The sequence below is a fragment of the Lipotes vexillifer genome, unplaced genomic scaffold, assembly GCF_000442215.2.
Source record: "Lipotes vexillifer unplaced genomic scaffold, Lipotes_vexillifer_v1.1 scaffold102, whole genome shotgun sequence".
NCBI lineage: Eukaryota > Metazoa > Chordata > Mammalia > Artiodactyla > Lipotidae > Lipotes > Lipotes vexillifer.
The window spans coordinates 378,365-403,008 of NW_006786541.1; the positions used below are offsets into that span (position 1 = coordinate 378,365).

General features: G+C 47.7%; 1 protein-coding gene across 1 annotated transcript in view; it reads right to left on the minus strand.

Moving 5' to 3' along the window:
- TLN2 (talin 2) overlaps positions 1-24,644 on the minus strand; it is a 454,271-nt gene that overhangs the window by 52,295 nt on the left and 377,332 nt on the right. The window contains exons 42-46 of the mRNA XM_007458874.1: positions 20,643-20,813; positions 14,917-15,063; positions 10,728-10,829; positions 8,158-8,277; positions 695-841 (exon numbers count right to left, since the gene is read on the minus strand). Coding sequence (XP_007458936.1) covers positions 695-841; positions 8,158-8,277; positions 10,728-10,829; positions 14,917-15,063; positions 20,643-20,813 — 687 coding nt within the window. The remainder of the gene's footprint in view (positions 1-694; positions 842-8,157; positions 8,278-10,727; positions 10,830-14,916; positions 15,064-20,642; positions 20,814-24,644) is intronic.

Below are 24,644 nucleotides of genomic sequence, written 5' to 3' on the forward strand. Positions count from 1 at the left end.
CACCCCCACCCCCACCCCCCCCCCCGCCCTCCCATCACTGCATGTAATCTGCACACCCCGTAGGCCAGGTATTCTATTTCTTCATCCTCCCTTTACTGATGGGGAAGTTGAGGCTTTGCAGGCTGAAGTTGCTAAGCTGAGACCCTAGAGTCCCATGCGCTACGCCACGTGATTCCCTGTACAAACAGCTGCCGACAGTCAGAAAACTTCCTGCCAGTTCCTGCTCTCCCACCACGGTGCCATGTGACTTCGAGGGTGCTAACCCTCCTCACTGCACTGTCTCACCTGGAAATAAAGAGGTCACAAAAGAGGAGCCGTGGGTCCTTCTTACTCACCCCCAGCACCTGGGAGCCTCTCTGAGAAGGGAGCCTGGAGGCAAAAGTGTGCAAAGGGGCTGCAGGGAGCGGCCCCTGACACTGGCTGTGACTTGGGACACCACCTGGCCTGTCTGTCCACAGGAGAGCCTTCCAAGTTGACCGCCAGGGCCCTGACCTCTGTGGGACTGTCCCTCTCACGTTCTCAGTTTCTCAGGACCACAGATCACCCCCAGCTGCCTGATGTGCCCCGGGCCTGGAGAGACCCTGGGTGGGAGGGAAGAGAATCAGACCTGACCCAGCTGGCTGGTTTTTGGCTTACTTTCCTGGTCTGTCCCTGGTCTCGGCGGGTCCCGCCTGCCCTGAGGGCTGTTCCTTACCTTCTCTGTGACCGCGCGGGCACACTCGATCAGCTCCCTTTTGGTGTAGCTGTCCGTGGGGCACACCTGGAGGGCCCCCGCCTTCTGCACCAGGAAGATGCAGCCGTGGCCCAGGTCCTGCACCCGAGTGCGAATCTGGAAGCCGATCTGTGGAGGCAGGCCCGGGGTGGGGAGGGGGAAGCATGATGGCCCTGCCATCGAGGTCTTCCCTACGTGGAAAATTTCTCTTACATCCTAGGGGAGCCTGGCTGGGAAAATTCCACTTCTATTAGCAGTCTGTGTTTGGTGAACTATGGAATTTGGTTGATTTTGCTTCCTGTTTTAGAGACTGTAAAATACCCGCAGCCCCCAGTAAGCAAGCTTAATATTTGTTACCTTTTCTGGTGCATTTCTCTACCTGTATCCTGAGCCACTAGGTAAGAATGTTAATTAGATGAACTCTGTGGGATTACTCATTCAACCAGTGTTTATTGAGCCCCTACCATGTGTCAGGGCCTCTTCGAGGCAGGTAATGCACTTAATTTCATTGATTTCTCACAAAAGCCCTAGAGGGTAATTAGAAGTTCAGAATATATAGCTTTAGTATAAAGCGTATTTCAAAGTGTTCGGATTCTTGCAAAACTGCCAGGTTTACCAACCAGAACGCCCCCTTCCTCAGCTGTACCATAGAGCGAGAGTAACCATGCGGGGCCCAGGTTCCCTTTCTAGCAAGCCAGGTTGAGGTTTCCTTAAAAAGTTACATGTTTAGAGCTGCCAGCTTAGCAGGCATGCATTCTTTTAATGACCCCTGGGTTGTGTGATTACAAAAGGTACTTTGCCTAGAAGAAGCCAAATAAGTTCCACTGTGGATAAGGTGCCAGCTATCTCTGTGGTGTAGTCAATTCCACCTCCACCGCCCAAAGCTTGCATTCTTCTGGCTTTGTTTCACATCAGTTTTCATTTTGGTCTGATCAATACAGCCCAGGTAAGCAACTAAACACGGAACAAAACATCTCTAAGCTAAGTGTTATTTTCAAGAATCCACAGTAGCTAGAAGCTGTGTGCTGATGCTTCCAGCGTCTCTCAAGAAGTTACTAAAAGAGCCCAGGTTTTGTGAATAAAACCTGGGAATTCACACACCTGGGAATTTGGGCCACGTGGATGCTATCTTCCAGCCTCATCCCAAGAGTCAGAGTTTAAGGGAAGGCGAGTCCAGGTGTGAGAGGGCTGCAAATGCTCACTCTATTATTGAAACACATACTGCTTTCAGGGAAAAAGGTTATTCCTTTAACCCTTTAAGGCCCGAAGGATGTTTAAGTCCATTTGGTAAAACGTTCTCCTGACCCAGAAAGCTGAGCTTCTGCTCTTTGGGGTGTCTTCTATTCGTACATGAGCAGGTACTACAAAAGCCTCGCAATCAGGCAGGGCTTCTTGCTGACCATCTCCACATGGAGTACGACACAGGCGTCATGCCAGGATCATGCAACCTGACAGCACCGAAAACAGATCTGGACTAGCGTAGCATCAAGACCGCCACTGAGAACTAGAGAGGCCTGAATTCAGCCCACGCAGTGGCAAGGCCATTTAAGTATCTCTCTTTGCTGGGCATGTTTACTGGTTTAAACACAAGGTCAAGCTGAAGCAGGGGGATGCCCCAGTGAAGTTTTAAACTCAACCAGGCTCTCAAGGCTTTTCAGACCCATACAGTGTAACCCTAAGTACTCAAGGATCAGAGCTAACACAAAGGCAAGAGCTCTGCTGTCAAGGATGAGCACAGGTCTCTAAAGGATAAGATGCCAACGGGGAAGTCAAGTAAGGGGGAAATGGAGGAAGGAACATTCACATACTTTCAAATAAAAGAGACCTTATGAGTTCAGCCTCCCCATTTTACAGATGAAGAGACTGAGGCCCAGAGAAGTGATGTGATTAGCCCAAGATCACACAGCCAGTCCCTGGCAAAGCCAGAGGAGAATTCAAATCTTTCATCCCAAGCATGGTGCTCTATCCATTAGATCAGTGTTTCTTTTCTTTTTTCTTTGAATTTTCTTTTATTTTTTTATACAGCAGGTTCTTAGTAGTCATCTATTTTATACACACTAGTGTATATATGTCAATCCCAATCAGATCAGTGTTGTTCTGATTTGATTTTTTTCCACTTAGCGGCAGAACCCTTTCCCACCGCCCAATAAAATCGCTCATGGAACCTCAACATATAAAATGGAAGTAATTTGTTATTACTATACTCTTCCTTTATGAGTTAAAATTTATATCCCTGACCCAAGAAGTCAACAATGAGGCTCGGTAATCCAAAGACAGGGTTATGAAGGCCAGTTACAGCCTCGGCCACCAGCTCATTTCTGCATTTTGCCTTGGCTGCATAGGGTGGAGAATCCTGTTCCTTGCATAAAGCAAAAGGGAAGAGTGTTCTCACAGTTCCTCGACCACGGGAGGCAGGGCAGACGCTCCACCAGCCTGAGGTCTGCACAGAACCACCCACCGGCCCAGGGTAAGGTACGGGTGGCCCCCAGTGGGTTACCATTTTGGCCTAGAATACGTTCAAGAGCCCATGCTGCTTTTCCTAAAAGTTTTTATATAAATAATTACATTATGTTCAAAAAGGGAAACTTGAGTCGAACAGACGCAGAACTTCCAGAGCACCTCGCTGGGCCGGAGGTATGAAACCACTGTGCCAGAAGAGAACGGACCTGTGCCAGGTTCTGCAAGAGCCTTCTCCGTGCACCCCTCCTGCCCCCTGCACGGAGCCAAGCCTGAGCTTTCTCTTTGCAGAACAGGGCACTAGGACAACCACAGGCCACCTAAATCACTCCCCAGTCACCCCGGGGGTGGGAGGGAGAAGGCACCCACTCCTGAGCTGTCGCAAACCTGAAACCTATGGACAGATGCGATAAACAGTGGGAAGACAACCCCACCGCACTCTCATGCTCCCTCAGCCCCTCAAAAGGCTCCACTATAAAAACACAGCCCAGCATCCTGACGCTCAGCCTCCTTCTTGGAGATGACATCATGCATGTAGCAAGGGATCCTGTAAATGCAACCGTGGAGCTGGCACGGTGATCATCAGGGATGAAATTCCAGTTAGGAAGCCTGAGGAAGACCAGCACCAGAAAGCAAAGGGATGAAAGCAAACAAATGCCAACAGTTGCAAAAGTTTTGGAGTTCTTAGTCAACCCAGGGCTTGGTCCTGGAGTCTCAGTCTGTGCCAGGTCACACAATCACCTTGTACATGCCAGGAGAACCCCCTGAGGCTTGGCTACACAAACCTCTGGCAGATGTGGCTGCATGATCCTATATGGACGCATGCAGGAGAGATACAGTATTATGAAGGACTAGTTTTGAAATAGGCTTCACTCGCTTGTTTTCACAGGCTCAGAGGGCTGAATGTAACAGGAAGGGATCGCAGGATGCCAGCCCCATCCCTGCTCTCAACCCATCACCCGCCTGGGCAGCAGAAAGGACCACAGGCCTTGCTTCTAGCTCTGCCCTCTCCTGGCCACCAGACTCTGGGTGAGCACACTAGCCTCATGGGGACTTGGTTTCCTCACCTGCGACACAGAACCTGCCCTGCCCACTTCCCAGGGCTGCGGACGACCAAATGGAAGGTACACGTGCAGGGTCTCAGCAAGTAGAAAGTGACACATGAATGCTCACTATTGTGAAAAGAAGCATCTTGGTGCACGGCCAAGAGCAAGGATTGTGATGCCCGACAAACCTGGGTTCGAATCCTGACTTTTCTACATATCGACCTGTTACCTTTTTATTTACTTACTAGAAACGTTCACTTATTCCAAAAAGTTATTTAAAAGGGGGCTTCAACACTAACTGTTGCAGCTGTGTGGTCCTGGGCAATTTCACAGAGCTCCCTGAGTCTCCTTGGTTTGCTTATCTGTGAAATGGGGAAGGATGAATGACTCTCGCCTCACACACTTGCAGTTGTGGGGCATATGGGCCAGCGCCCAGCACAGTATCTGCGCCGTATCGACTGGATGAACAGCTCGTGTCTTCCTACCCTTCTCCACGGGCACACGGGTTAGCTAAGGGCACTTAAGTGAAGGACCCCAGAATCAACATACTCTACGTTACTGCAATTTCACAGAACATTTTGTACTGCTGGAGGAACATCCTAGAAGGGAATGCATTTTTAAGGCTGTTTCAGATAAGGGCTTTAAAAATGCTAAGCTTCTCAAAGCAACACTAAACTTCTCAGCAAACATGACCAGCCCCCAACCCCCCACCCCCTGAATGATCCAACTTCCCACCAGTATTTATCATAAAGGAATGTTGCTCCAAGACATAAAACTTGGAGTTTGAAATTGGCAACTTGAGTAAAGCAATACTTGAACCTCAAGAAAAACCCTCAATTCCCCCTTCCTGCCCAAATAAAAGTAAAATGGAGAAGACTGTCTCCTGGTTTTGTGCCTTGAGGGAAATTAGAAGCCTGGCCTTAATGAAGTTCTGGCTCTCATTTCAATTGGAGGGGGTCTAAGAAACACTGATCCATCATCTGTACTGCCTAAAACTAAACAAAACGTACAGATTATTCTCAGGCTTTAAGATCAATTACATGTGAAACCAGGTCAAGTGTAATTTGCCTGGGAGAGCTTGTGGAAGTTGGAAAGGCAAGAATGGATGTTACCTGACAAACCACAGTTTCTCCTTAGAAAATATGGCAGGAAAAACCAGTGTGTAGAGCAGAAGAAGCAGGGCATCACTCTCCCACCTACAGAAAGTGTGCCTCGGAGCGGAAAGTTTTAGATAAAAGTCTAGAGCAGACAGCCATCTCATCTGCGGGGAGAGGCCTGTGCTTCTCACCGCAGGCTCCTAACAAATGTTCCTGCCAGCTTTTAAGATGCAGTATTATAAGTGGTTATGGCAACGTGTCCTCAGAGACGGCACCGTCGTCACTAAACCTTTTCCCCGGCATTTACATTTAGAAGCCTGTGGCTCACGGTATCTACATTTTTTTCCGTCTTTTTTTTTTTAAGAGGAAACTCGTCATAAATTGCAAAGCCGTTGGAGGGTTTTAACTTTTCTGGGGAAAGAAGTTATCACAGGGACGTTAGCAAAAGTCTGAATTTTCCATGGAAAAACGAGCAGATAAAGCTCCAGCTCGATGTGCAGAGGGCAGAGCTAGGACTTTTCCTGTCATTGTCACATTCTGAAGACCAAAATGCTGACTTGGCACAGCGGGCTGCAGGACCGCAGTGAAGGGGGAGGCTTTTTACTTGCCCTGGATATAAATATTTTCACATGCTGTGATGTAGGGCCCTCTTGGGTATACAAATAATTCCACAGGCTTGGAATAAAAAAACTACATTGCTTCAGGGATCTCCTAACCTTCTCAGTTTTCCCCCAAATATCTGTCAGGCAAATGCACACAAAGAATTTTCCTTTGCAAAAGCCACTGGTAATTTTATATTCTTTCTGCTCCTTTTCACTCCAGGTCACACTGCTTGTGTGTCTGGAATGTAAAACACATCTCAAGATGTAACCATGAAAAGGGGAAACCTTAACGGAAACACAGCTACTACAAGGGCAGGGCCAGTACCTAAAGTAACTTGCTATTGTGCTTTTAGCAATGCATTTTCTTTCCTGGCTGCTTTGGCTTTCTTTTGTACCTTGCTTCAGTGGTCTGGGTTGCAATTAGAAAAGTGCTTGTTTCACCCAGGGGGTGGGGTAGCTCGTAAGAACTCAGATGTGGAAAGGGCTCTACAAATCACTAGGTCTTCAATCAGTAAGGCAGGCAGGCAGGCAGGCAGGCAGGCAGGCAGGCAGGCAGGCAGGCAGGCAGGCAGGCCGGCCGTGAAACTAACCAAGGAAGAGGCATGTAAATTCCACCTTTAAAGATTTCTGAAGACAGAGATCCAAACCTCCCCCCACAATCACAGTCTCTTTTAGTTTTCAATCCTCTGGAAAAGCCAAACACTTCTTCCTTTTGTCCAACCAAACCCTCCCTTTTACTATAACAGAAGTTCCCTTATGCTTGCTTCTGAAATTCATTACCTGTTAACCAAACGAATTATGAGTCCAGATGATCTTACTAAAAGAGGGAGTCTGTTTTTTAAAAAAAATGATGGGCCTGTGTAAAGAAATCCACAGAATCGTATGAGGGTCTCTGATGATTTTTCTTTCCTGGTAATGACTTGACAGACTCATGGCAAATAGAATTATTCATGCTGCAGCCTAAATACTCAATCCTCCTAAAATCCCCAAATGCAGGCACTGTTAGCAACTGAAGTCATCCCATGCTGGATATATATGTATGCCAGTACATACATATGGTACTCCCATTTACATGCATTGTTATGACATACGTTAGAAAGTGACTTTGTTCTGGGTCTTCATTTCTGTAGTGCTGCTGGGGCTCTTGGTGAAGACATGCTTAGACCTGACCCCCCAGGAGAAACAGCACTGAGTAACTTGGGGACACTGTCCATCACCGCAAGGAGAAGGGAAGACCAGCTCCAACCTTCTGCCTTGACAGCTGGTTCGTTTCGACATGTCATGAACAGGGTTCGCCCTCCATAAACAGCTTGCCGAACTTCACGGATGCAGTTACCTTGTTTTCCCAGGGTCCCTGCAATTCACTCCATTATTCTTTACTGCAGGCTGGGCTTTCTTTCTTTCTCTAGGGAGCCATGCAGTAGCTCAGGCTCGGGCCCCTTCCATGTGTTAACACTGATACAGGTGTAGTCAGGCACCCCAGAGCTCTACCCACCCTGCATGCTTGCCAATGGACCACTCGATTTCTCAGAGGTATTAGATATGGGACCTCTTAGTAAGTGGCCTCTGGAGTCAAACTTTTGCTGTTTTAAGACCCTACGGGGGCAGGCATTCTGAGGTGAGTCTGTGTTGGGCATTAAGGAAAGTGAGTTTAGGGAAGGCAGGTAGGTAAGGACAAGGAGTCCACAGGGGGGATGGGGGCAGGGATCTGGGCCTGTTCTTAAGAGGCTGCCAACGATATTTGGGCAAGACTTTGTTTCATGAAAGCAGGCTGGCTAGACAGCCCTTTCTCAAGGGAGGGGCAGCTGAATCCCATACTTGGCTCTTCGAATACTTCTGTCAGCCTTTGGAAAACATACAAATAATCGAGGGGAGCTGCGAAGCAGGAGTAGGAAGTAAGAGGAGGATGGCAGTGTATGTTCCACCCTTGGCATCAGGCGATAGGGCTGGGGGACGGGAGACCCGGCCAGAACACTGTCAACAGAGTCCTGAAAGCCCGCCTCCCCAGATGGCCCCAGATCTGTGCCAGGAGGCCTCAGGAAGGACAGAGAGCCTGGAGCACGGGATGGGGCTGCTGGGTGTGAACCTAGGGGGCTTGGCAGCAAGAGGAGAGGGAACTACGCCTGCCTCTGGCTATTGGGCTGGGGTCTTCCGGAGTGGGGCTAAGCTACAGAGAAGAGTGCCCCCGGGAGCAGGCACCAGTGTGGGTTTGCTTCTTAAAACAGGGACTTAAGGTGGCAGACCTCCTCCGGTTCCGCCGTGGCTGCTGCCATCTGGCCCTGGAGAGCCAGGTGCCCATAGTCACTGGTCATTTGTGAAGCCAGTCCTCCCAATTCCTCCGGGTTAGTAACCGACTTAGTCATCTGGAAAAAGAAAACAAGCAAGACACAAACACACAGGGACACACAGAGAAAAGCATGAGAACCACGTGTTAATACCACTGGGAGCCAAAGGGTCTCATTCACTTTTAAGCTTGTGGCTTGCGTGTGGGGCTGGACGCTGGAGAGGGCGGTTCAAGCGAAGCCCATGCTGCAGCCCGCATGACAGGCCAGCGGCTCCCGGCCAGGTCAAGGCAACATGCTCAGGTTCAGGCCGTGCAGCGTGGAGGCCGGGCCTCAGGGTCCACTCTCTGGGGGGTGAGGGCAGCAGCCTCCACCAGCCCTGCCCCGTGGGGTTACCGGGGAGCCCCCCAGAGAAACCACAAGGGGGCCCAGCCCCGTGCAGGGTGCAGCCCTGGTCACACGTTGCTCCCGGGCTGATCCGGTCTCTGGGGACTCGGGGGCAGGTCCCACACCGCCGAGAGAGGGCACAAGGACAGGATCATCAGGAAATCGTGACTGAAGAGATGGGTAAGCCTAACGTTTCGGTGGAAGAAACTCACAGAATTCAGATGTGTAATAATATTGTGCCAAAGAATGACAACGTTTCAGCCACAGATTCAGTGAAGAGAATACTGTAGCCTAAATGGTCAAGTTCTGCCTTTTCACTCTCAGGGTATTCTGTATTTTCCTCCTATGTGATAGAAAACCTTACCTCCACTTACCCTACCTAGCTAATACCCTCATGTCTAGTTTTTCCTCCTCTGACAAAAATGCCTCTTAGAACTCACAAGGGCAGTTGTAACCCACCACCCAGAAAGGTATCCATGTCCCTCTTGGGTCCAAGGCTTCCCTCTGCCCCACCTGTTCTCTCGCTCTGGATGACGATACTTCCCTCTCTCTTTGTGGCATCTAAAGTCCTCGATTTTAAAGGACTTAAAAAACTCCCAAAACCTGTTAAATGACTCCACATCCATTGAGGGCGGGAATGTAGGCCCGTCTAAGGCATGTTTACCAGGAAGTGTCACAGGCTTTCAGGCCGAGGTGTGGGTTCCCAAGGAATGCATGCTGTGCCCCGAGCGAACGAGGCTGTGCTAACAACTGCTGCATGCGACCCTGCCACAAGGAGCACAACAACCCTGGGGGCCGCCCAGTGCGGTGGCGGGAACACTCACCCCCTCTGGGCCCTGGCCAGCCAGCCCAGGAGTGGCAATGCAGCCCCAGGCTGGGCTCCTCAAGTGCATGGACACCCAGGGTCAAGACAGGCCTGCTGAGAACCTGGCCCAGGAGATATTCCAGAAACCCCTGAGGCCACTGGAGACATTTTCAACCCTGCTACACTGTGCTCCCTGCTTGGAGAAATCAGTATCGCCGGGCTGCCGGGCTAGCTGGGATGCCCCTGAGCTCTCCTGAGCAGGGCCAGCCCGAGGCCGACTCCAGCCTTCTCCCAGTCGCTGAGATGGGCACTGTTCCTTCCTCCCTCCCCAGCCCAAGTCCTTCTCAACAACAGGGAGTCTGGCACAACGGCAGAGTCTCTAAGAATGAGCAGCAGCCGCAGCCAGGGAAGCCTTTGTGGTCCAAGCTCAACCTCTAGTGGACACATGACTACATGACAAAACCATCCAGAGAGGTGCCTGGCCTGATGGGGCAGGAACCACGCAGTGGCGCAGTCTGGTCCCTCCCACTCAGGCTTAGGTGGTAGCATCAAAGAGGCATCTTCCAATTTTATCCTGTGACACCTGAGCTTTCAGAAGTTAAGAACTTTCTTACTAGGTACTTATATTAATTCTTTGAGGACAACATTTTTCTTTTTTTGTACAACTTTTTAACCTATCAAGATAGCATTCACTGTCTCTCAATGCCATCTGTATCTAAACAGCCACATAATACAATTCTGATTGCATTACATTTTAGCAAAAAAAAAAAAGTCACCTCCAAAAGTTACATGCCTTCTGCTGTCAGGAGAAAATTTTTTTTTATGTAACCACTGTTTCATTTTGCCTGAAAGACTGGCAATATGGTACTGTTCAGCACTGTCCAAGTATTATAACTTGATTCCATTAGACAGTCTTGGTTCTGTCCCCAAATGTCTTCTCTTGTACTGTAACTTTAATCCATAAAAACATTTCAAGTCCCCTGTGAGATAAATAGGACTTTTTTTTCTTTCTCTATAACTCGCAATTTCCTTCTCATTTCCTCCTTGATTCTAATTTTCTCTCTTTCCTTTGCTCCCCTGTCCTCATGCCCAACTCTCAGTCATTTTTAATTCCCTTTTGGAGCTTTTTCGTGAGATGAGAAGTCCAGTGGCCTGGGGCTTCTAGACCACAGGCAGCCAGAAAGACCACAGATCAGGACAAAGCTGAGGCCCAGGAGGAACTAGAAACACAGAGGACTGATCTCTCTCCAGCACAGACGCCAGATTTGAAGACTCAGTGGTGTGGTGGATAAAAGGGCAACCAACAGTGGGGTGCAGGGTGAGCCCAGTTTCTTCTTACCATTTCCTGAGCTGTTACCGCAATGGCTTTGGAGTATTTAACCACTGTCGTCTGATAGTCGACAAACGTCCCCTTTGGTTCTGGAGGAGTGCCTTCATCCAGCTACAGGGGAGAGGAAAAGAACCCAAAGGTCATCAGAGGCCTGTTCAAGTGTGGGCTTTATTTTTTAGAATCAGGAACTTGGGAAAATCGAGAGGCCTTCAGAGTTTCTTGGGTCCAGAGTCAACAGAACCCCCCAACTTCTGTGATAAGGACCTCATTAGAGGCACACATAAGGTACTGGGGGCACACAGGCAGGGAGAGGACCCCCAGTGTGTCTGAGGGGAGTGGCAGGGCTGTCCAGAGGAATGATGTTTCAGCCAAGTCTTACCAGGTAAGCAGTGTGCCACACACAAAAGGTGGGGAAGGAGTCCCAAGGAGAGGGAATAGCGCTCAAGCACATGGAGGTGGGTGTGAGCCAGAACGTGCAGGGAGGTCAGAATGGCAGACAAAGAGCTGGGGGAGGCCGCAGAACCTCCATCACGAAGGGCTTCCCTAAGAATGGTATAGCCCATGGATGTCTCTACCCTGGAACACTCACTTCTGACCTAAGCTGGGAAAGAGAAGGAACTGGAAACATCAGGAATGACTTGTTCATCTGACTCTCGTACCACAGGAACTGAGAGAAGGGTGAGATCACTGTGGAGCGGAATAGGTGGAGAAGTGGGACAGTCCCTTGAAGGGCTGGGGATTTACTGGCTCAGGAGACTTGAATTTGAGACCTGGTTCTAGGACTTGTGAGTAAATGCCCAGCTTGAGGCTCAAACTGGTTCTCAGGACCTTCACTGGAAACGTCCAAGCATCAGAAGGTTGTAGTAAAAGATCAACTGAGATGATACCTCGTCTACATGAAGGGAGAGGAGAGGATAACCATGAGGATGAAGATCATGATGGTGATAAAGATGATAATGTCAGTGATGCTTATGATGAAGAAAAAGGCCACCCATCCTCACCACCACCATCGGTGTGACTGTCACCACTGGTTGCTGAACGATATTCTAGGTGAGGAGACAGAAATGACTACAGGAAGAGTGAGTGCAGTGAACACGAGGGGGACGCTGAAGGGGTGGGAATCAGGCTGGATCTGTTTGATGAGGAACCTTGCAATCATGAAGAAAATGGTGGGATCTGCAGTAGGCAATGCTCTATGTGAGAAGATCTCCCTGGCAGCTCTCTGCCAGATAGTCTGTAGTCTGGGAAGACACTAGGGACCAGAGGTTAATTAGGAAGAGATTAGGTGGAGTGGTCAATGAGAGCTACCTGTCGTGAGTAGATCCAAGCTACATATGCGAGTTGAATGAACGCATCACTGTAGCCTAGTATATAACGTGGTTGCACAGGCCAGGATATAATCTCTACCAAACCAACAATACAACCTCCAGGGTAGATTTTTTTATGTTTCTTTATCAGGGAGTTCGACACTGCCAAGTATCTCCATCACACTTTGGGGGCCCGCTGGTCAAATGAGGACTGAGCTGTGGACTCATACACTCAGTATAAATTAACCGGGCATCTTGTAAGGGTCGGGCCATATGCTGGGAGCCTTCATATGAGATGTGGTGTAACTGCAAACATGCCAGGATGTTGGACTAGAGTGCAGCTTAGAACACAGTGGCCACTGGTCACCATGATGAACCTTCCAGTGTGAAGACAATGAGAGAAGTAAGAACAAAGTAGTGACTTTTTTTTTAGGATTTCAAATTTACTTAGTTGAAAGAACTTTCCTTTATTCTGAGATTATAGCCTTCCTACTTTTTTTTTTTTTTTTTTTGGTGTTAAATTATCTTTTTTTTTGGGCTAATGTGGGGTCAGAACTGCAGAAGTCCTGCCATTTCACATGCAGACCACATCCCTGGCCTTGGGGTCATGAATGCAGTGCTCCAGCCAACTGAACTCTACTTGACAAGGACATTTTGAAAATCACAAGCCAAACTAATGGCCAGTATTTCCAAGGTTAGACTGTTTGAGTTTGACCCCCCCCCCCCCCAACACACACACACAAAAGCAAACAAAGAAAAGGGACTTAGTCACAAAATCCCGAAGATCGAGACTAACCTCAGTGAAAGGGAAAACAAGATTTAGAAAACTTGAGTGATTTGCCCAAGGTTATCCAGAAAGCTGATTAGTTCATGGTAACCTACGAATTCCCAAACCTTCTGGTGCTTAGATACAGAGAGAGAATTTCAAGGAGACACTCCAGAGCAGAAGCTCCAAAAGTGGCAAGAATTGCACCGAACTTAGAATCAGCTTTGGGTACACTTGAAGTTTTTCTGCCAGTCACTGCCTTTTGGAACTTTAGACAATGATTCTAAGAGTATATCAGTGTTTCAAGCAAATAACCAAAACTCAGATAGAAAATGACATATTTACAATGCGTTGCTGCTTAGGGGCTCAAAGGACCTGAGATATCACTTAATACAAAGTCTCCAGTGACGGGCAGGCTGGGGTGGGCTTAGAAAGGAGACAATGGGGAAGAGGCATCGTGCAGTACCCAGGGTGTCAGGTCAGGGTAGATAGGAGTTTAGGGGTATCAATGAAACCCCAATTATCTACTTCGCAGAACTGAGGGGAAAAACCCCTTTGCTCCCGGCCTCTGGCGCTCATGTTGTTAGTGGCTCCTAATTATTGCAATCAGGTAACACCAGACCTATTTCCCAGCCCTTCCAAAAGAATCAGGCATGTCCTGGGCTGAGAGAGCAGATGTTACACCCCTGAAATCAGACAGCACAAGAGCCACTTTCCTTATTAAAGATTCATCGCAATATGCAAGGCTAAAAGGCTATCAAAAAAAGACTCCCGTCTTCCAGGGATTTATGGAACTCTTCCCTATCATTAGAGTGACTGTGAAAAGAAGAAAGAGATTATCATTTGAAGTTCTCGTTTGTACTGAGAAACCGTGAGCTCCATTATTTAATATCCTTGATAGATACATGGCTTAATTTCAAAGCTCTGGTGTTCCGATGTCCTGAAAACCAAACAAACCCACTGAGACTTATCCAAGGGCCTTGAGGAAGAGGGCAATTTACTCGTGTTCTGCCGAACTGTCCAAATTTGAAGCGTGAGAAGCCCACAGCAGAAATTACTGGAGTGCTTTGACAAGGCAAGCCTGGGGTCTCTAAGGGATCCCCAGCATCCCAGCCTAGCTTGGGACATTATCAGTCTGATAATGTTTGCATAATGTTTAATGGGAATTATCCTAATTACAGTTTCAGGCTATCATCTCTTCGTGGAGATACGAACCAACCAGTCTTCTCTAAATTAGCAATTAAAGACCACTTATTATCCTGAAAAACCACATTAGTGTATTCACAATCTGACAATGGACATTTCCAAACACAGATGAAGTCTACAGTTCTTAGCTATGCTATCAGAGGATGGCAATTAGACACTGACGAGTAGCTGTTAATTCTAATGAGCATCAAACTGACATGATTAGTGAAGGATTCCTTGGGGATCCTTCAAAAGAGCAGGATATACTGTCCAGTCATCCTTCCCTACTGACCCAACTCAACTGATGGGTCACTGGAGGAGAAATGATACCCCTGTCATCTATGTCTGTTGTCTACAACTGGTCTCTGAGGGCTTTTACACTTAACCGTTTCAGTGGTCCCTGCATCTGGCTAGATACCATAACCATGGGAGATTTTGAAATTACTAGGCTTCACGCCAGAGAGATTCCAAGTGATCAGGGCGGGGGTAGGGCCTAGGAATGTGCATTCTAAAATGCTCCCAAGGATTCCAAAGGAGCCATTCTGAAGACCAGCACTTGGGAATCACGTCGTTATTTCATTTTGGAGTCTGCTCCCCACGACAACCCTACGAGGTATACAGGGGAGGTAAATAATTACCTCCATTTTATAAGTGAGGGGACCAAGGATGCCTTCTCCATCTCTTTTTCCCCCATGTAAATGTGGAAGGAAGGGTGCGACCGGCTTACAAAAGTAATGAATGAATAATAAAGAATGAAGAATATGCTGGACATATGATAAACAGACACCTTAAGAAAAGAGGAGGCTTGCTAGTGTCAGCCTGGATTAGAGGGCTCCTCTGACAGCTCCTTAGAGAAAAGTCCCTGGGACCAATTTAGAGGGGAACCTTGGAGGAAATGGGGCCAAGGAGTGCAGGCAAGCACCTGGGGGCCCAGGCCCACCTTGCTCATGGCTTCTGCGATGGCGTCGACCATGCCTCCCACCAACCCCACTTCACTGGCAGCTTCATTCAGCGTCACCATGATGTCGTCCACAGCCTCCTTCATGAGCTGGGCGGCCTCCGTGATGGCATCGTGGGTGTGCTGTGCCTGAGGTGGGGGACAGTGGGGAGAAGATAACTGTAAGATGTCTCCATAAGCAGAAGACAACGGTGCTCAATCTCTTAAGAATCACTTCACTTCTTTTACAGATAACCTTAAAAAGCAGAATATAAACATACATCCCCATTATGGAGCACAACAGATGTATTCTCTGCTTTTTCCTTTCCTTTATTATGTTTGTACATTTGTTTGCAAAATAAATAAAAATCAGAAAGACAAAAAGAAAAAGATCTCTTTTTGCAAACAAAAGGAAAAACAACCCTGCAATTTCAACCAGCGTCTTATGACGTGACTAAGTTTACGTTACTACGTTCAGGGTGGTAGAAAGAGAATGCCACAGATTCCCTAATATACAAGTTGACGGATTTAATAGAAAAAAAAAAACTATATAAAGAAAAACACGTGTTCACAACAAATGCGCTTCTCTTCAAAGTTGCCCAATACACTATAATTCCCTTTTTATAAATACAACTGGATTGTGGAAATAGAGATACATACAGGAGGCAGAAATCTGCAGAAGGCTACATGGGCTTTGGAACTATGTCACAAATTACATTTACATGAGTTTGGAGGGACGAATGATGAAAGTTCTCCAGGGACAGACACTCTGCAGGCAAAGCCTGAGTGCTCATGAGTTCCCCTAGACGGTCCTCAGAGATGCTTTAACAACATGTATGAGGCCCAGAGCAGGCCCTGGCAAGGGAGTGAATGAAAGGATGAAAGAATGGTGGTGCCAGGCTCCCTAAAAAACACCTTGAGTGGTAGCAAGATGAAGGAGCAAAGAGTGAAGGTCCTGGGGTCAGAAAAGGCTGGGGTCGAACTCTGCCTCCACTGCTAAGTAGCTAAGTGGTCCTGGGCGTGGGTTCCTAAGCAAAATGGGAATAATTATAACAATGCTATGCAGTGGAATTCTGATGAGATGAGATGGTTGTAGGCATCTTATCATTTATAATAAGAGCAGTCTAGTAGGGGACCGTGTCCTTACCCGGGAAATTTGAAATAATGCGGGGTATTTTGTGTCAGAAGTGCATTGCATCTGGTACCGGATGCCCCCGTGCAGTGGCCATGGCTGCCCTGATGCTCCTCAGAGGAAGATGACCCCTCTAAAAGGCCCAAGGAGTTGCACCTTTACTTTGGTAGATGAGACGGTAAGGAAGCCAGTGAGAGATGGTAAATGATAACTCTTTTGAGTGATTAAATAAAAGAGAAGAATTCCAAGAAGCAGCTACGTGAGCCATGGGAACTGGCTCAGCTGGCAGAATAAAAAGCCACAGGAATCAAGAAGAGTCCTCCAAATACAACATCTGATGAGATGTGAAATAAGTGATCACGGATGGTTATCCTGAGGCAACGGTGTCAGGATGCAAAGCTCTCTCTCTGAGGAATGTGATGGAGTGAACCGGTAATTTAGGTTAATGGCTGATTTCATGGCACAGAGAAGGTAAAACACTAAATGTGCAGATTGCTTTATTTTGATGGAAGCCTGAAAAGTGACATTTCCTGTACATAACCCTCCAGAGAGAGCATCTCACACAAATATGCTCTCATTTATAAAAAAGGTAAAATGTAAAAAAAAAAAAAAAAAAAAAAAAAAAAAAAAAAGGTAAAATGTAAGGTGTGCATTTCTGTAAATCTCTCTTAGAATGAGGCAACTACTGGTGGCACAAAAATGTTAGGAACTCTGCACATTCCTATTAAACAAAGTACACATTTGCAGGGAGACGTGAGAGCGGCTTGCCAAGTATCTGCTCTCCCATGCAGGCTTAGGAAGGTATCAGAAGCCAATTCTGGGGGTGGCAGAAGTAAATCACAAAACAGTTCTCTGAAACTCATTGGAAAACGTAAAGGACACTTTCTCCACACCAGAGCATCAAAACCTACAAAAACACATCCTTGCTCTTGGCTGTCCCAGAAGGGACTCACCTTCCCATCTGCTCGTGGTGAGGAATTCTTTAGAAGGCCTGCTTCTCCTTCACTCCACATGTTTAAGTTTTTACAGATCCTTAAAGGGTCAGCTCAGAGGCTGTGAGGCCTCCTCCAATTACTCCAAGCCTTACCCAGAGCCGTGTCCTCTAACTCCAATGGCAAACCTCATCTGGATCACACCACTGAGGCCAAATCCCACACATGGGCTGCCTGAGCACACTAGCTTCAGACCCCAAAAGACACAGTAGGCTCTCAATTAAGGCAGCCTTAACCAACCAAGAGCAATCTGGCAAGTGGAGTCAGCAGGCTCAACAATGAGGTCATTATTTTAGAATCTGGAGGGGACCCTTGTTACTGCTCCTCACAGAGCAACAAAGGAGAGAAATCAGACTCTGTTCTTTTTTGGAAACGTGTCTGAAGTCTACTTCCAAGGGAGCCTTATTTCTTTATTATAGTGCTTCAACTACAAAGCCCAGTAAAGCAGGCAGAGACATCACAGGAGTTTGGAAAATGGGAGAAGGCTACAGGGGGCAGATCTCAACTTCAGTAGAGGGGAAAAAACAGCTAATAATTAGAACTGCCCAACAATGGACAGGGTGGCATATTTGCTGGAGTGTTACAGGCAGACGCTGGAGGATGGAGGAGGGAACTGAGTGGGGGAGGGGTGGGTGGGGGAGAGGTGAGTGGGTGGGGGAAGCTCTGGGGTACAGAATGAGTGTAGAAGGGGGCTCAATGGGATGAGGGTGAGGTCACAGAGCAAATGTCTTGTACTCATGTGATTCATTAACACCAGGCTCTGGGACTGTTAGTTTCTAATTTTTCTTTTTTTGGAACACCCACTATGCCAGGCACATTATCTCATATAATCTCTATAACTACTCCGGAGGTATTCAGTACCAACCTTGCTGTTTAGATGAGGAAACAAGTGAAGTTATTTGCCAGCAAAAGGCTGAGCTGGGATTTGAAATCCAGATATGTTGGCCCCCGAAGCTGGTCCTATTTCTCACCAAATAAAAGACACTGAAAACCATTTAACCACATTTAGACCACATGCAAACAAGGACTACGACATCTAACACGTATGTTTTATACGTCACCTAACACATAGCAAGTAACACCTAGTAAACATCTGCCCAAAGAACAGCACCCAAGGGGATTAAGTCTCTGCACTAGGCCTCTTAGGAAAGGGCCTTCAAGCCAACTTGTAGTGTCCCAGGCACCCTGAGACAAGCCTGTCGGAGTCTGCAGATAGCACAAGGTACCTGCTACCAGTGACGGGATCCATGTAAACTCCTGCATCGCTGTCACTCATCACGTGTCTTAGTTCATCACCTGGTGCTTCAGGTCTTTCACTGAGAACTACTCCACACTGTTCTCCAGCCCACACTTCCAAGCAAAGGATGTCATTATAAAGCTTACAGTGCCGACTACAAATGCTCCCAACCGTGAGGTTCCTTGGCATACAACAGAATTCCACGAGGAGCTCTGAACTTGCAGTCCAAACAGATGTCTTAATCTCTTAAACATCCAGAAACCTACTAATTTGAGTTCTTCTGCTGAGAATGAAACCCCCTCAGGTTAGGCGTAGAGATGTGGCAGTAAACAGCCCTGGAGAAAAGATAACCTACAACTGGGTCTGGAAGGCGAGTCCCAGCTGCTCCAGTTGAGGGAGGGAGCAAAGGGGGCGGGGGCCTGGCTCTGGGGCGCCCATCACTAACCTGTCACAGCCAAAGGGTGTCCTTCTTGCTCTGTCCACCACTTCAGCAACCGGACTCATTTTTTTGCCAGAAAACTCGGAACAACTTGAAGGCCAAGGCTGGCTCTCAAAATTTTTAGCATCCCCAGAATTAATCTCTTACGAGTTGCCAGATACATGAATGAAAAACTGAACACAGAGAATGCAAGTCCAAGACATTATTCATGCTGCTTCCAGAATGGCGTTTCTAGACTACAGATGGGCTGCGCCATTTTCCACTGCTCACTAGAAAGCCCCAGCTCCTCCGCGTGCAGGAGGAGGCCTGTCATGATACAGCCCAGTCTTCCCTCCCGTCCCGTCGTCCCCACACTCGGCACGTTCCGTACACACCAGACTAGAGTGCTATTTTCTAAAGAGATCACAATCCTTTTATAACCCTCTCTGTGCTTTGCAGATGCTGCTCCCACTTCCCTGCCTCCTTCCTTGACCCCGCCCAGGCGTTGCTCCAGGCTCAGTTGGCCTGCGTTTCCACATGACCCCACGTGCACCTCACCTGTGATCTCGGACAACTCGGCAGGGAAGCCTCAGCTTCTGCACGTGTGCAGTGGGAACCTTCCCACGTCACAAGAGTTTCTATGAAGATTACATAAGATGAGGGTGTAAGATGTAATAAATGACACAGAGTCGGCATGCAATAGCTGTTAGCTCTGAGATCACCATTTTGCCATCTGAGTCAGTCTAGAGTCTTCTCTACTATACCACGTGACTGATTTGAAGATCTTAGACATACAACAAAGCACACTAAAAAAAACCCCACATAGGGCTTCCCTGGTGGTGCAGTGGTTGAGAGTCCGCCTGCCAATGCAGCGGACGTGGGTTCGTGCCCTGGTCCAGGAAGATCCCACATGCCGCGGAGCGGCTGGGCCCGTGAGCCATGGCCGCTGAGCCTGCACGTCCGGAGCCTGTGCTCCACAACGGGAGAGGCCGCAACAGTGAGAGGCCCGTGTACCACAAAGAAAAAAACCCCAAAAAACAAAAAAAATCCCATAAAAACCCATATATATATATATACACACACACACACACACACACACACACACACACACACACACACACACACACACACACACACACACACACACATATGTAACGGATCCTTGTAGCTCGTAGGTCAGTATGCTGCACAAATCTTTCCAGTAGTGCTCTCTCAAGTTAGTCTGCTTGGGTGAAGACCCATTAAGATCACATGATCGTGTGGAGGCAGCTCCTAGAAGATACAAGTGGTGGGAGAAGCCTCCAGCCCCCTCTCCAGGTTCCAGAGCCCTGAGGAAATTTAAGGTGCATGCTGGTTTCACAAGTAAAACAATCCCTGACAATTTCTCTGACCTCGAGAGAGAAGGACATGTTGTCACCATCTTTGGCCACTTAAAAGCACATGGGTGACACATCAGGCTGAAGAAATGTTCCAAGGGAGATTTTCATATTAAACTACTGTCCCCAAGGCAATAGCAACACATGCCATGGGTGACCTTGACCATGTTTCTCTTTGAACTTAAGTACCAGGAACAGAAACGACACTTAGTGGAAAACAATAGCGGTTTGCTTTGTGTCAACACTGAACAGGTGCCGGGCAGATATTATGGTTTTTATTCCTGTAATAACCACACAATACACGTTTCTTTCCCAAGGTTGCTTACCTACACACACTGTCACGGAAAAAAAAAAAACAACAAACTTCTAAATCAGCCTTAATTGTGTGCATTTCTTGGTTTTCCTCTTAAAGATCCCCGGGAAGGCCAAGACAAGATTATTTCCCACCTTTAAATGGAAAATCAAATGCCACCATCCAAAAACTGGAGGTGCCCTCCCTGGAGGGACGTGATACAGAGGAACGTGTGCTGGCTTCTCAGTGTCCTAAGTGAGCCCCCAGCATCCTGAGATGTACCTTGGGGTTTCCTCCGCCTTCCTTGGCTGCGTACAACATCTGTAGGGCAGACTCTGCAAGCGTCTTGGTCTGGTCCAGCACTGTCATCTGCTGTTGATGGTCCAGAATCTTGGAGGCGACACCCACTGCAGCTAAGATCAAGGGCTCAAAGTAGCTCGCCAGTTGTGTCACCTTTCAAGACAAAAAAAAAAAAAAGAGCCCCAGATGCAACATGTAAATACTGTGTCTCGTTTAGGAGTCTGGCTGCTGGGAAGGGGGTTGGGACAGGGATGGGATGAGTCACAGGGAGAGGCAGATCTGCTGGACTTTACTTTTGTTTTTTTCCCTTTTACATCCAGTATTACGAATGACAGTCACCATGTTATATACATATTAGGTCCTCAGACCTTATTCCTTGTTCAACTTTACTTTTGAGAGTACTTGTAATTAATGAACTCTTGTTCGGATTTTTCTTTTTCTGGGGAGCTCTTTGTCTGTCTCTCATCATGGCAGAAGTGCTAAGAAATCTGTTCTGAGATCCACAGTTAGGTGTGAGAATTTTACAAATCTTAATTTTAATTTCACAAATAGAACAGCTTTTGAAAGAACCAAAGGCGACCATCTTACAAACTCCAAAGGAAGGGGTATAGAAGAGGGGCAGGGGAGCATGGCAGTTGAGAAAAGCAGCCTGAGAGTAAAGGCACCCTCAAAAGCATTCTAGGAAGCCAACCCAACTGCCCTCCGCCTCAAGTATTTTGACCAAACCGTGGATTTGGGGGAAAAAAAAAGCAAAAATGATTTCCCATCAGTCAAGATGTGCTGTTTATGATGAGCCTGACCTGGGAGAACAAAAAAGCTTAAAGACAGCTAAGCACTGTTGCAGCAGAGGCCTGTCTCCAGTAGGTAACAGCATCGATGGTGCATACGGTTGTCCCTTGGTATCTGCAGGGGATTGGTTCCATGACCCCCCACGAATACTAAAAATCCACGGGTGCTCAAGTGTCTTATATAAAATGCTGTAGTACAGTCGGCCCTCTGCATCTGTGGGTTCGACATCTGCAGATATGGAGGGGTGACCGTATGTGCTCACCAAAGCTCACCATCTACCTAGCATCCATAATATCAAATTTTAACATTTTGCTGTCCTTGCTTCAGACACCGTCATCTATTCCCCCTCAGATAAAACACGACGACACTGATCACACTTTTCCGTTCAACTCCTCATCTTGTGTGGCAATTACTAATTGCTAAATTATTCCCATCAGGTGTATTTAAGTTCACCTGATGGGAATAGCCCTCAACTCCCTTAATGCTTCTTTAACCAGCAACTCCCTTAATGCTTCTTCCCATGATGTGGAGGAAGAATGAGGGTGATGGGGATGCAGGCGGGAAGGCTGCTTCACATGGGCAGCGGCAGTCACTGGGTCAGCAACAAAGCAGGGGGTGGGAGTTGGGGGTGGTGGTGAGGGTCCAAAATATTCAAGTTCATTAAAGCTAATAAGACTATCAGCTAACAATAAACGTACTTTGACTGTGTTATCCCCAATTACAGTTATCTTACAGATAGGTTTCAAAACACTTGAACAAGGCTGCTGCTGGCCCTTATGGTGCTTTGTAGGAATTTTAAAGACCTGATCGATGTCAAGGCACACGACTTAGCAGGATTCCGGCAGCCCCCCGTCCTGCCCGGCTCCTTGCTTTGGCCAAAGACCTCTGTGTAAGGCTCAGTCTGCATAATCCCCAGGGTATATTATAGGCAGGGACAGCCCTGCATATCTGCATTGGATTTCATCTCCTCTTCCCCAGGAAGGGTGGTGTCGCCACCGATTGCAGTGATGTGTCATCAGGGGTCAGGGTTCGGGAGGGGTCCCGTAAGTACTAAAGGAGTCAAAATGTTGCGTGCATTAGAATCCAACATGTTTTCTGGATTCGTTTTATTATTTTAAAAGTACATTTTATCAATGCAACTGTAAAATGTCAAGGGTTGCTGTGTGCTGAGCATAAGTAAACACAACTCAACAGGTGCCCGACTCCCTCAGGAAGGGAAGATGGCTGGGTGGAGAGCAAGCTCTGTTTTCAAAGCCGCTAGAGATTTGAATCGTCCCTGCCAATTCCTTTTCAGGAAATCTTAGGCAAATTGCTACCTATGGCTAAATTTCAGTTTCCTCCTTGGTAAAATGTGATAGCACTAAGTTCCTTAAAATTTTAGGGGGATTAAGTCAGTGTGCGTAAAGGCCTCAGTACAGGCCTCTATGTAGTAAGCACTCCACACACACTAGGGGTCATTATTCTTGACCTATTGTAGGGCAAAGGTTTGGAAGGGATGGGATTTTTCCTGTATTTACGAAGTTTAGCAAGGACTCTAATACCTCCTGTAATCGAGACCCATGACAGAACAGGAAACCTCCTCACCTGAGTTAGTACAGAAGTGAAAATAACACAGAATTTTGAGTATTTGGTATATGATGTTGAGTCCCTAAGCCTAGGATGGCAGAGTGGGTTGAATGGTGACCCCCCAAAAGGTATGTCCATGTCCAAATTTCTGAAGTCTGCGAAGGTTACCTTACAAAGGGGTCTCTGTAGGTGTGTTTAAGGAGCTGAAGATGAGATCATCCTGGATCGCTTGGGTGGGCCCTAATCCTGATAACAAGTGTCCTTAGAAGAAACAGAAGAAGGCAAGGCGGAAAAGCGGGAGACGATGTGACCACGGAGAGAGACTGGTGAGGTTCAGTCAAGGAACGCCGAGAGCTACCACAAGCTGGAAGCAGCAAAGAATGGAGCCTCCAAAACACGTGTGGCCCTGCCAACGCCTTGATTTTGGATTTCTGGACTCCAGAGCTGTGAGACATTACATTTCTGTCGTTTTAAGCCCCCCAGTTTGTGGTACTTTGTTACAGCGGCTGTGGGAAACCAATCCAGGTGGGGTCCGAGAATCTGCCTTTATCAATCACTCCCAAGTGGGACTGAAGCTGCTGAATTGGCACCCCACCTGAGCGCCATCATGAAGCACTGGGACCAGGTGGGCATCAACCACCAGCCCACGACCCCTCTGGATGGAGGCCCCCTAGGCTGCCTTTGACCAGAACTCCCTTTCGGAAGGTGAGACTCGTTTAGCCAAAGGACCAGAGTAAGTTGGTAACTCAGGCGGCACAAATCAAGTTTCTGTTCATGCCACCCACTGACATAGGAATTAATTTTCCACACTAAACAACGTAAGGGCAGAGACAAGGATGTTGCCCTAGGAGTCTAGAAATACTTTCTTACGAAATTCCTACTGGAATCAAAAGTAACTGCTGAAGAGAAGTTCAGTTTCTCTGCCAAACTCACTGTCCCCACGGCAGTCACATACGCAGTGCTCCAGCCTCCAGGCCCGTTCTGCACCACCCCACCCCTTGCAAACTCCTTCACACAGGTGGACAAGCCCTTTCTTATTATAAAGGCACTCAGGTGAGAAATGAAATTTACCGCACTTGCAATGGCAGAGAGATACTGGCCATTTTAAACCCAAACACCTCTCCTTAGACCCAGCAGGAAGCTTAGTAGGCTCTCAAGCTATCCTGTATTAGGAAAAAGCAGGAATATTGATTTTCTAAAATCAATAGCTGCAGAGATGATTTTGGCTACTGGATTTCTTGATCTGCACATCAATACTGACGGCAGCACTGATAAATGCTAGGAAATCCTGCAGGTTGTTAAAAACCCGATGTCTGCCCTCTCTCTGCCGAGGCACAGGCTGCTTGACAAGCCAGCTCTCCTTGAAGGATTTGCAAAATGAACCCCAAACAGGCAGACCATGATGCAGCACCTGCAACCACGTGGGTATGAACGCTCAGGTGAAGGGCTGGCAGAGTGGCCACACGGAAGCTTCAGCTGTCGAGGGTAAAAGTTTGCAAGTTTGCTTTGCTTCCTCACGTGTGAAAATGGACACTATATTAGAGGCTGTGGAGGAAAAACGTGCCCTAAACACACCAGAAAGAGGCTGGCCAGCCAGGACATAAGATGGCAGACACCAGGCCAGGAATG